Below are 13,563 nucleotides of genomic sequence, written 5' to 3'. Positions count from 1 at the left end.
TTGTACTGTATTATAATCCCTTCTCCTCCCAGGGTAAATTAAGTCTCTTTCATGTCAGCAAAATAGATATTCTTAACCAAGCGTAAACAGGTGGTCAAAACTGCTAGATCTTTAATTTTAAAATCCATGCACTGGCTACCTTTTAGACCTTTTTAGAACAGAATGCTGGACTCAGTTCGGTCCTGTGCTCTCACCCTCCCTGCAGATCTACACTCGCTATGGAAAGTGCTACACCTTCAATTCTGGGAAGGACGGGAACCCCTTGCTGACCACCCTCAAAGGTGGAACAGGCAACGGACTGGAGATCATGCTGGACATTCAACAGGACGAGTATCTGCCGGTTTGGGGCGAGACGGGTGAGTCTTGAGCTTCTAACCACATCCCCAAACCTTAAACCTTACACTTTCGCAACCCCCACCCACCCCCAGCCCCCCCAAACCTTACTGCACACGCTCGCACAGAAACCACACTCTCACTTCTACACTTCTCAGACAAAAAACAAATCACTCCCCACCTCTACCCAGAAACCGTCTCCACGCCTCGTGCCTTTCCTCCAGCCAATTTGTCAAGGTTCAGTGCACTTGTGACAGCTGAGCCTTCAGCCAGAGTGGAGAATAAGCCCAGGGAATCTGCCTTAATATTAGCCTCTGAGAGCCACAGATCTCCTTCAGACCTGGCACTGGAGCAGCATTGTTTATTTAACGTCTCAGAGGTTCAAAGGTGCACACTTATTCTCAGAGGGCATCAGAGGGGAACCGAGGAGTTAGAGTTCCACTCTGTTCAATCCCTACATCCCCCCTGACAAAACAAATGAAGCAGGACTGATGAGTAGGTACATTCATCTAAAGAGCTCAGCGGAAGTGCATTGAGGTGCCTCACAGTCAAAACAAAATCTGGCCGTTCCTGTGCCAAATTATCGGAAAACCCTGCTGGGTGTCAGATAATCAGCCAGTGTTCTCCAGGGAGGAGGGTTTCAGTAGGCAATGTGCTCCCCACAGCATCACAGAATAACTGTTCCCCTGGTTTATGGTGACCTGGTGTGCTGGTGAACTTGTGATTCTGGTGCATTGCCATGGCAACACACCTGGTGATTTGCAGAGTGAAATGAAGCAGTGGTTGGTTGAACGTTTAGGGGGACACACTTGCCAGTCTTTCAAAACAGCAGAGGATGTTACAGTGATGAGGCAGGCTTACAAATATGATTGGAAGTTTCAGAATGGAAGAAAAGAAAAGAAATTGGCTGTTAACTTCTGCCAATTAAAGTAATCCTAGTCACAATGTCACACCCAAGTACTATTTTAACATTCTTTATAATATACTTTGGAATTTTAGTGAATTGTCTCTTTGAGCAGCAAGATATTGTCATACCAACGAGAAACAAATAAAGGTGAAGTTACAGGTACAGGATTTTTCCAGTCTATCCACATTATACCAGATTGGAATGTATAATGTTATACAGTACGTAAGCCTGTAGAGTACAGTATCTCTGTCATAGAATCTCTTTCCCAGTGTCCTTCACTGGAGATTATTCATATGTTATTGTATTGAGCTAACACAGTCAGTTAATTTGTAGTCAAATTGACATCATCAAGATGTTACTTTGATGACATCACCAAGAGAACACCTCAATGTCAAACTGAAATCACCCAGGACTGCCTGAAAATGTCTCCATGATGAAAACATAGTTCTCATCTAAGTGCACTGTCAATATTTCTAGGTTTTTTTCTTCTCCCGTGTTCTCTTTTTAGCCAACTCCACAAATGCCGTAATGAGTTGACAAGCTAATGCACAAAGCGCGAGAGCAGTTCCCCGCACACTTGACCGAGGCCTGGGGGTAAAGGTTCGTTTGAATTAAGTACATTAAGCTGCCTCCATGAACATAATGAATGCCCCACTACAAAGAGGCTGCTGACACACTGCCTTGTTTATGCATTCATTTATGTCCTGTTCAAGCACGACAAAAGGTCTAAGGAAATTGGTCGCACTTCCAGTCTTTCAGCGATCAGCTGGCCCCTCTTTTCTTCAACCTTTTTCTTCCCTCTGTTCAGTAAGATGGTGCACGGGAAGGATGAGAAACGCAGATTGTTATAAAAAGTGATCCTGGAGCTAAAGGCTCTCAGCAGATTATGAAATGTTCCTGCATATTAAAAACTATTCAATCCCATGGTGTTGTGATGAGAAAGCCTTTTCTTGGAGCCATTTTGGATGTTAATTTTCTCCTTCATTGAGATGGGGAAGGAAGAGGAGCCAGGGGTGCTGAATAAAAACAACAACAAAAAAATGGGGGGGAGGAAACCAAATGAAATGAGCCCAGGACTGAAGATGTGCTTTTTTGCTTCTTTTTTTTAAAGATGGTATCTCCTTGCTGTTAAGCAGTCTGATAATGTACCTTGGTTAACCAGTACTTAACCGCCCAATCGGCTTCAAATAAAAACTTAAGATTTAATTGGTATTTATTAAATATTCTGTGTCATTAAAGACTGAACTGGATTGTAAGTAGGCCTCAGGTCACAAACTCAGAAAATGATTGCTACCGTTCATACAGAAAAACATTTGGCTTATTTAATACACCAATGAAAAGTATTCCATTAGCAAGAGCAAAGCCATTTACTCATTTTGAGATTCATTTCTTTTTGTCAGTGACCATGCATAACTTTTATTAAAAGAGTTAATCATTTTGAATACTGGCTCCTTATGAGGAGTCTCAGTGCTTTTTACTATAGACCATCTTTATTAGCCTCAGGCGGAAATGTAAATACTGTTTACCTCATATTTTCATGAAACTGCAAATGATATATTCCCAGCAGTAAATGTACAAATATAGTAAAATGTAGTTACAAATCCAGGTAAAAGTAAACAATTTGTCTGTTTTATAGCTCAATAATTATCTGATATGTCAAGAAAGGCAGTTAATAACTGTATCACAACTTCAAGACAGAATAGTCACCTGGTTTAGTAAATTCCAACCCTTATAACATGAGTTTAGTCAGCACCTATTGAAAAAATGGTACAAAATTATAAAAGAAATACAAAAACCTAATTAATCATGTATAAAGTTTTTTTTAACCCTCCATGGTTATTCGCTGTTGCACTGAAACCCACACCTCAGGAGCTTTGCGAATGAAGCACGTGTGCTCCTCCAATGCACAGTACTGCACAGTACTACTCATTGCAGGGGATGTATAACCTAATGGTACCTGAGTGGATCTAATGTGCTACTAACCTAAAGGACCCTGGATGGCTTGATCCAGCTTACTCTTGGTAGTATTAGGCCGATTGTGAATGTCTACCGCTGCGAATGACTTGTCGTTTCTGACTACTGACATAGCCAAGGACTGAAACCATAACTATAGACTACAGACTGCTCTCATGGTCAGCCTCTTTAACTGACTGACCACCTCAGCCAGAATGCATTAATTAGTAAAGCCGAACAAGCGCCCATTATAAACAATGTAGATGCCTATATATATAGCTTTCAAACAATAAGTCCCACTAATACCCTCATTTTATATTGTGCTTGAAACAGAGATATACCCTGATGTCGCAAATACATTTTTTTTCAAGATCTTATCTTCATAATTAAATCTGGTTCAAACTGCATATTGCATATGATGGAAGTTCCTAAACTCTCAAGGGAATGACACCGAGTGATTTTGGTAGAGGTGTTAATTATTTTCTCAACAAAAGATTTACTAAATCTTAAAATGTTGAAATGTTTCAATGATAACTCCTCTTGAGAGCATTAAACATGCACATAAAAGTTCCTCAAATGCCTCTTTCACCTGTGTTTCACCTATAATTTCTGGCAAGTCATGTGCATCAGCATTTTGAGATTACATTAAACAATGAACCACATGGATTAGTCTGTTTTTAAGCAGCCCGTTTTATCTTCAAATGTTTGAAAATAATAATTTTAACATTAACGTTGGTAGTGTATTCAAGTTGTAATAAAAAACGTTTTCCCCCAAATTTGCAATGACAAATGGCATTTGTTGGCCTGTTTCATCTCTGCTCCATCTTTAGTGAATTTGAGAGACAGTGAGTATGTTGGTGAAGGATGGAAATCAGACAACATGCCTGTTTTCCAAACTGAAGTTGATGGATAGTAATTTTTTCATCGGTTTCTTGCTCAAAGTTAACTAGTAATAACCCTGAATATGTTCAGCATATAAAAAGTAGAATAAGTGCCCAAAATCCCATCTCACTGAAAGTGTCATGGCTTATAAAATGGCTGAACAGAAATCCTATTAAGCAATAAATATTTATGAACACCCAGAGGCATATAAAGCTATATGACTCATTCTGTGAAATGCTTCATATGCAGTAATACATGCCATTGGTCAGACACTGATTTTCTCAATGCCCTTTTGTGCTCACAGGTCTTGTGAGGTCACATATAGACTGTGTTCTGCTTCATCAAAATGCTGACTTATAAGGCAATATTTTCAGGTAGGAAGTAGAACTCTCATTTTAAGTGTAATAATAACAATTGCTGCAAGGTGTATGCAGGTTTTGTTGTCAACATTTACAGTGAACAAATTAGCGTATTAGCTGAATATACTTAAGCTGGTTTAGCAGTAGATTAGACCACAAAACAATGTTTCTTATTGGGACACAGGAACAGTCTTTAGCTGTTCCTTTCTGAACTGAACTTTAGCTGAAATATGACTTTCTCAATAAAAGATAGGGCTGCTTGAATAATTAAGAGCAGAAGACCGCTCCAGCCTCTTCTGTCTTCTGGATCATGCCCATACCAGGTCCAGATGGATCACCACGCCCTTCTGAATTGCATTGCTAAACATCTCTCTCCTTGGGCTGCCTAATTTAATTAACTCTGTAACCAATAACCAGTTTTATCCATTTTATCATTTGTTACTCATAACATTTCCGTCACCGTTCTATCTTAACTATAACACTTGACCAGCCAACAATGGATGGGCTCGCCGTCTTCCCATTGAGGAGTTTTTCTCATGGCTGTTTAAGTTTTTTTTATCTCACTTTTTGTGTGTTGAGGTCTGTTTTTTCCCAATTCCACTGTAAAGCTCCTTTGTGACAGTGTCTGTGAAAAGAGCAATACAAATAATGTTGAATTGAATTGAGTTTAATAGAGGTTAAATTCATAATTAAACTCAGAAACAGATACAGTATGACCCCCCTTGCCCATCCCTGATGTTATATTCCTCCTACACTGTTTCATGTAGGCCTCTACCACCGTGCCAAGCAATGGTGGTTGGAGAGCTAAAAATTTCTTTAAACTGATCATGCTTTCATTAATTTTCCTTGATTAACAAGCATGCGAACGATCTGACAAATCAATAGGCAAGTAATACACAGCTTCTTCACATCGTGTTAAAGAGGTTTAACACGATGTGTTAAACCTCAATTCAATTTAGAAAAAATCTGCTTTAATAACTAAGTATGCTCAACAAAAAAACATTGATCTGTTAACTACTGTGTTAGCTTTCAGTATAACCAGCAATGACATTTGTTTAAAATATGTGCATTGCAGATCTTTTCCACAAATATTCTCAATGAATATTCTTAGCCATGAAGTGTGAGTGCAGAGACGGAAGAGGTCTACATGTATTCGTGAATAATGTTGATAAAATGGGTAAAATTTGCAATGCAAATAAAAACATTTTTTACTCTCTAAGTACTCTCTAAAGAGAAATATTCCTACAGGTCTGGCAGCTCATATAGTGACAGGTTTCATCCACTGACACTGGCATCTCACGAGTTACCAGTATCCCTCCATGTAAGGACGAAGACGCATACAATAATAAAATAAATATTTAGCTGACTATAAACCATCATATATACTGTACATTTGTCTATTTGAGTTCACCCCTTAAAATTCTCTTATCTTCAACTTTTTGTTAAGATTTGTTTTAGTCTGAATGTGATTCCAATGGACAATTATGCTGAGATGGAACAAGCTTACAAATACTATTAGTCATTCCAAATTGGGGAATGAAGAAAAACTGGTGTTACGTAAATATTCATATAGCCTACATCCTATAGCAGTATATTCTATAGCACAAATGAGCTGACTCCCTGTACCAAGGAGGTAAAATAATTTAGTGCTTGATTTGAGCAAATAATGTACCTGCAGACATTGTGCCCCACAGGACCTGGAGTTCAGTAGCGCTGTCCTACAGGTTGCATAAATTCCATGTAAGAATGAACTTCCACTGCTTTTGCATAATTTAGAACATTTATGAATATGTTTTATGATTATATTTGCAACAATACTCTATGGAATGGTAGGGCAAGAAAAAAGGAAATGAAAAAACAAAGTAATAATCTCATGTTATTATGGGTAATATGATAATAGTGAGCTGTGAATAGCAATAAAACATTTATCAAAAGTAAATAGATTCCATTTCAGAATACTATATTCTAATTTCTAGCTCAAATGCATTTTTTTATAGAAGGATATTAAGCTAAATGGAACAAATTCCAAGTAAATTGTCACATTTTATTTTGTGTTAGTGCTTCAAATATGTGGTCACTGATGCAATGTAAGGCAGGCTCAGAAAAAAAGGGAAAAGAGGTTTGCTAATTCTTTGTATTGCTGTTATTTTATATTTCAGTATTTCTTATTTTGGTTTTATCGTTCCTTTAAAATATTTCTTTAAAAAAATTAAGAAATTTCAAAAAATGACAATGAATTTTGGCCACTTGAGCCTTCATCAGGGTGTGACTAACTGTGTGTGGAGTACTCTTTATAAAATTGTCATTGAGATAATTATTTGTGCAAATACTCAATTGTCATATCAGCATGCAAAAAAAGGAAGGTAACCACATAAGACACCAAGAATATTGACAGATAAAATGAAAAAAGCCAAATAGAAAGCATTCCTATAAAGCATAATGTTAATCAAGAATCCATTTGGGATGGTGTTTGATTAAAAATTCTCTCACAAAGAGATATTTTCTCATTTGATAGCATGAATTATCCAGGGGTAAACGGTTGCATCATGCTGCATTGCAATATAGTTCTTTTTTTGCCTTTTTCTTCCCTTATATCTGTATATGATAATCTATATTCTGGTTATCTTATTTGTTTAATTTCCTGTTTTTGTATAGACAACTTTGCCTTGCTTTGCATGCATGCTATTTTGACAAGTATTTGCATAATTAATTTACTCATTGACAAATTTATAAAGTAGACCTCACATGTGCAGCTGGTCACTGATGAAGGTTTATATGGCTAAAGTATAATTCCTACCATAATGGCAATTCAGTAAAGCCATTTTAATATGTTTTTCCTCCAATGACAGTACATTGCAATTTACTGAACTCAGCCATTTCATACCCATTGTGATATGGCAGAGTTCTTTGCTAGTCTTCAGATAACTGCCCTATTGTTCAGTGAGCATCTTGTTGGTGTTTTGTGTTTCCATAGCTTTAAGATACCTCTTTTTATATATGAGCACCCAGTGAGTGTTTTGTTTTCCCCAAAGGAGATGGCGTGTGGGCTGACAAGCCCACGTGTGATTTTCATTACTGTCACTTCCAAAAGCCCAGAATCAATCTCATCTGAACTATGGTAATAACTGTTATGAGTTTGCCCTTCTTGAATTTGAAATTCTCAAAACTCTGCTGATACACACTATATTAGCTAATGGCATAAACCTTGTAATGTGCCAGGTTCTCACACACTCTGGTAATTTCACTTACGAGCACCGACAAACTACAAGTGTCAGATCTCATGAATCCTCTAGTAAACACGATGTAACTGCAATGGCATGCAAAATTACTGTTTAACAATATAATTTTCCAGAAGCTGTTTTTGGAAAGTTGTTTCTATTTTGTACCAAGGAGATGGTATAAAAGGAGAAAGATGCAGTGGCATCATTGTGCAGCAGTGAGAATATTATCCTCTGTTTAATTGGAAGCAGTGCATGCCTCAAAAATTGTGACCAATTCCTGAGCTGGATTTTTAGCCTCAGTGATTTTCCAGAAAGAAAGAAGTTATCTGTCACTGTCACGATTACAGTGTACTCACTGTATAACTGAAGCTCAAACAGTGTTCTTTGTGTATAAATGTGTGTGTCTGTTTTAATTACAGGTTTTGTTTTAGAAAATAAATTGTCCAAAATAAGGTATCAGTGATTTATTCAGATTCCCCAGTGGAGTTATGTTAGTTTTACTTATCCTTTTTATGATAAAATGACAGCATAATGTTTGAAGGTAGAAATCGTTTCTGATGAAATGGCTTCAAGCTTACGGTGCAACGAAGCTGCAGGAAAACAAACTAGAAACAATATGGCAACCTGTGAAATTCACAGTACCTGCGCCTCAAAAGCTGGACGGTGTATTTCCGTCCTATCACACAAAAATGGTATATGTTACTGTATGATGTGTGTGAGTGTGTGTGTGTCTGTGTGATGCCATATATTGACAGCCCATATGCAGAATCATGCAGTAACAGGCTGCTGTCACCTGGCAACCTGTCCTTACATCCTCTGGCCTGCTGTATCCACAGACGAGACGTCCTACGAGGCAGGCATCAAGGTTCAAATCCACAGCCAGGATGAGCCGCCCTTCATAGACCAGCTGGGATTTGGTGTGGCTCCTGGCTTTCAGACTTTTGTGTCATGTCAGCAACAACTGGTACTAAATGCACACCCTCTCGTGCACACCTTTGCCGCCCCTCCCCCGCTCAGCACCGCCCTCAACCCTACCCTCTACCTTTGATTATGTGTGTCTGTGCCCTCACAAAGTCCCACCCCATCATTTCTCTCTCTCCTAGAGAAAAGAGTTCTTGTAACACTTTATGTCAGGGTTAATGTACACACTGTTTTGACATGATTAGTGGTTTATTAGCAAGCTAATTGGACATCAAAGTGGGTAATAGTTTATTATAAGATTATTGCTATTGATCTATTTGTTTTAATAAATTTTCACATGCTATATTTGCACATTATTGGGTATTTATCAAGTTGTGTAATACAACAGTTACCATTATCGCTAATCATTAGAAACCACTTGAAGTGATTATTAGGCATATACAAGAGGTAAGGGAGCAGTGAATATATTTTTGCTGTCCTTTTATTTACAATGATTTTCTCTCACCACTGTGTTCCTTTATAAAGGAAGTGATGGTGTCTTATAACAGTTTTTTGTCGCTAATTTATTTTTAGTCGGGCACTGTGGCACAGTCAGAAAGAGTTTAGTAAGACATTATTCAGCACACTTTAAGTTGCATATATATCGTATTGTAAAGCAAGGGTTGTTTTCTCATTTGCTGGCAGCATAAAGCCTTAAAGGTTAGGGGCGGTGTCTTAAATGTTCACCCTAATATAAAGTGTTACTGATTTTTTCATTTATTTAGCATTTATTTGCAGTCTCAGATGGGAATGTGCAGTGCAGTGCTGAAATTCTGAGTGAAAATCCATTGGATTCATGACAGGGACATTTATTATCTGTACAGAGCTGAATAGGGAAAAAAAGCCAACCCGTATTTGGGAATGATGTGACTTTTGGCCCCAACAGGCACAACTGTTGCTTTTAGTAACGTTGTGGCAGTGTTGTTGTAACCTACACAACCAATGGCTGACTAACTCACATACTTCTGCTCACTGTTATTATCTTTATAAACTGTCGGCCATGGTGGCAGCCCCCCTATTCGGCCAATGTTAGCCCCTGCTACTGCACAGCTCCTCTTACTGATTAGTATGTGTCTGCAATCACAATCCATCATTGCATATGATCAACGCGCAAGCGCACTTAGGATTTTACACCTGGAAAGAGATCCAGTTTACTGTTTGTGCTGAATTGCTATCTTTGCACTGCCAGAGAGCAAATTTAATCATTTTCTCTGAGGACAAAATTTATTTATGTTCAGTCAATGGCATCCAAGAATAAAACCCATATACAAACAATCTAGTTTCTTCTTAGATCACTCATAAATGCCTAGATAGAATTTTTGGTTCAGCAATGACTGATATGACTGATTATTCCAGATCTTTGTTCATATGCAAGCTTTTCTCCAATATTAGCGCTAGCCAGCATATATGAAATATTTCCATCAATATTTATGGATTATTTGCAGTTTTGTTTGTGGATTATTTACAGAGCCTACATTGAAAAGAACAGCAGCTTGCCTGTAAAGATAACAATTCAGCAGTGGCACTGGTTAGAAAAAAGGAAAATCTCTTTTGGCTCCATGACCACAAAATACTTCAAGGTGTTTCAAATGTTGTACCGTAAATGAGCATGGGGTATGGAGGTGTCTGATTATTCAGTTCAGCAAAATATAAAAATGCTGAAGATGCTGTAGAGATACTGTGAACTGAAAATTGATTTGTACATTAGCCACTGCCATTAGCTAATATTAATAATATGTCATGATTTGGGATAATTAATAATTAATTGTAATAACATCGGATCTTCTGTGTGGTACAGAAGGTCTTATGTTTTCATATGTTTTGATACAGATTTTTCACTCTTATCTGAATAATATTTCATTGATATTGGTCTCAGAGACTTTGAATCGTCCTTGTCTGTGCTGTACATACATACATGTCTATATTTTACATACTTACGTGGTATTATTTAACTGTCGATTGATGTTGGAAACACAACCATGCATTGAATGTAGGACATCTTGTGATGAATTTATTCATGAAGTCGGTGGAATAATCCTTTCTCTGTCTTCAAAGCTTAAGCCTTAAATTTACAGTTTTAATGTCTTTTCTCAACGTAGGCTGTTATTAAATATGAGTTACGCCTTTTTTGGAAACTAATTGTTACATTAAAATTTTTAATTAATTTCATTTTCCATGTGGCTCACAGTCCCATTGATCTTGAGTTTATTATGGAAAAAAGAACTACTTAGGATAAACAGAATATTGTAAACTTGTAAATATTAAATATTAAAATTAAAATAGTAAATTATAGAATTGCTTTTTATTATTATTATCATCATTATTATTATTATTATTATTATTTTGATGCCTACTTTTAAAAATAGGCACACATGCATTTCTTCCTGCTACTTTGGCCATAATGTGCCTTATTTTATAAAGCAGTAAGTGAGCAGTTTGCCAGTGGGAATTAAACTTTAAGATTTAAGAGTGTGAAATCCTTTTCTAAATAATTTCTTAAAAATGTGCCTCTGATATGATTTATTTTGTTGACCATGTAATAGCAGTGACAGTTACAGTTAAAAAAGGACAACATCCTCACCTTGAAAGCGATGTTCCAATGACCATTTGAAAACATTATCATCTGTGTATGTACTTCTTATAGTTATTTATTAACTATTTAAAAAATATAACTCAGAATATTAATTGATATAATAATTTTATTTCACTCTTTGGCCATTAAATGGTTTCCCGTTACTTTCCGGAGGGCCGCAGGGCAGTAGTCGCCAACGCCATCCTCCTTACCCCCAAATTATTAAAAATGTTAAATCCCAAATAACATTCCTCATCTATTTTCTACATGTTTCAGCCAATGGCCTGTATATAGTAATATACTATTACTATATTATGAAAGATATGTCATTTCATATTGACATGGAGTGACCAGCTATTTCTTACCTCAGATACATCTGCCACTGAAAAATATTATTTCTGTAATTGTTTTGAGAAGCTCTTTAATGCTAAAATCACAAGGACTGTGACTGGTCTGAGTTCTTGTGGTTTATTCTCATTTGCATCTGGTTGACTGAAAACGAAGATCAATACTATTTTCAACAGATCAGCACTTCCTTATGGGCTAATTTCAGAAATGGAAACTGTGCCTTATGAAAAATATTGTATTTTCCTTGCAGTTTCAAGTATAGTCATCTATCCTAATTTTAGATGAAATAGCTGAGGATTGTACCAATAGGTTTCCACTTACCTCTTGTGTTTATTCAGCTTGTCGTTCTTTTTTTTTTTTTTTTGATCCACTGTATAACCATCAGGATCCAAAAGTCTCTGGGATAACATACCAGGACAGGTTTCTATTCTCTCCCAGTTTTCATTGTTATCCATGTTTGCCAGAATTAAACAAATGATAATTACTCCAATAAGCAAATGTTGTTGTTTTGAACAAAATTCAAAATGCCAACACATAATTTTCTGAATATGTCACCATTTCAGTTGTTAGTATTCCGCTAAACCCTGAAAAGAAGCTGTGGTTTATTTCTGTTTTATAAAAGGGCCTCACTGGCTTTCAAAATCGAAACCACTGCAGGCAATTTCTCCTGGTGTGTTTGAATGGTTCTGCACTAATGAGTCGCCGCTTGTCCCCCACTGAAAAAGGGGTCCCTGCTCATGAAAAAGGTATGCTGCGAAATTAAATCTTGTATGGTTGTCAGCAGGGAAGAATTTTACTGTTTTCGCTCTTTTTCTTCAGTGGAAAAATAACCCTATCCGACTTGTGGCACTCATGAAATTATCTCTCAAACGAATAGGGAACTTTAAATGCATTTCCATAACTCATCTGAAGCAGAGTGTCAGACAGGAGGACCAGACAATAAGCCTATGTTAAATTTCAGAAAAATAAAAAATAAAAAACATTTAAAAGAATCTAATATATTTATCTGTGAAAGCCATTTATTCAAATATGGCTTAGGTAGTTTTGTTACCATTACCACAATGACCAGTCATGGCTTAATAGAAGCGTTACCATTTCATCGAATGTATCTGAAAAAAAAAAAGTATTCAGACGATGTTAAGATGCACAGAACTGACAACAAACCTGTTAGGAGCAGATGCAGAACACATGTAACATACGTAAAACATATAGGCAATGGGTTTTAGCATAGTTGTTTAAATTAACCGTTAAACAAAGTTAGCAACTGTTCCCACTAGAATATCACAGTGAATTTAGTGCTTATCTGAATGGTCTTATTAAAGATGTGTTCAGTTAAGTTAAGCCCATGCCTGGCAGTATAAAACAACAGAGAATCAGTATTAGTATTGTACCATCATAGCTCTTCACACTGTACCTATGTGGCAAGAGCACTGGACTACATAGTTGGTGCACTGGTGGCATGATGCCAGTATATTCAGTCAGCAAAAATGTTAGAACTTTACGATACTATTAGCTCATTACTGTACTGTATATATCATATTGCCCTAACTCTTCTGTGTGAAAGGGGCTATGTAACACAAACGTGTATTAATAATGTATTTCGTGGCAATTAAATTGAATTGGTGTGCGTTTATGCAATGTTTCTTACCGAGTAAGGCCACTGCATTAAAAATCACTTGGCATGGTCACAGGAAAGGCCACTATTGACAGCTGGAATGAAGAGAAGCGTGGCGATCTCAATTCAGGTAGATTTAAGCATTTGAGTGCTTTGATGATTTTTATTTGAGTCGGCCTGCTGAAAAGATTGCAGTGCCCTAACTTGCCTCAGTGGGCATTAACTTTAATGGAAATCATTTTTTTTGCATAAATTACTGTGCAAAATGTGCTTTGCAAAATCATCTGGGTTTCAAAATGTCTCGAGTGTAAAATGTTGTTTTCAGCTGTCATTATACATCTGCATTACCTCAGGATTATTCCTGCAATTCCACATTATAAACCAGCTGGAATTAAAGCAAATGTTTAATCAGC

General features: G+C 36.9%; 1 protein-coding gene across 7 annotated transcripts in view; it reads left to right on the top strand.

Moving 5' to 3' along the window:
• Nucleotides 1-13,563, top strand: part of asic1c (acid-sensing (proton-gated) ion channel 1c) — a 326,109-nt gene that overhangs the window by 282,535 nt on the left and 30,011 nt on the right. For 5 of the 7 annotated variants that reach the window (XM_035429638.1, XM_035429640.1, XM_035429633.1 and 2 more), the window contains 2 exons: nucleotides 206-356; nucleotides 8,492-8,619. In XM_035429638.1, coding sequence (XP_035285529.1) covers nucleotides 206-356; nucleotides 8,492-8,619 — 279 coding nt within the window. The remainder of the gene's footprint in view (nucleotides 1-205; nucleotides 357-8,491; nucleotides 8,620-13,563) is intronic. The other 2 variants (XM_035429639.1, XM_035429635.1) reach the window with 1 other exon arrangement.

Source organism: Anguilla anguilla, chromosome 8 (genome assembly GCF_013347855.1).
Source record: "Anguilla anguilla isolate fAngAng1 chromosome 8, fAngAng1.pri, whole genome shotgun sequence".
Lineage (NCBI taxonomy): Eukaryota > Metazoa > Chordata > Actinopteri > Anguilliformes > Anguillidae > Anguilla > Anguilla anguilla.
This window is presented reverse-complemented; position numbering and strand designations above follow the sequence as displayed.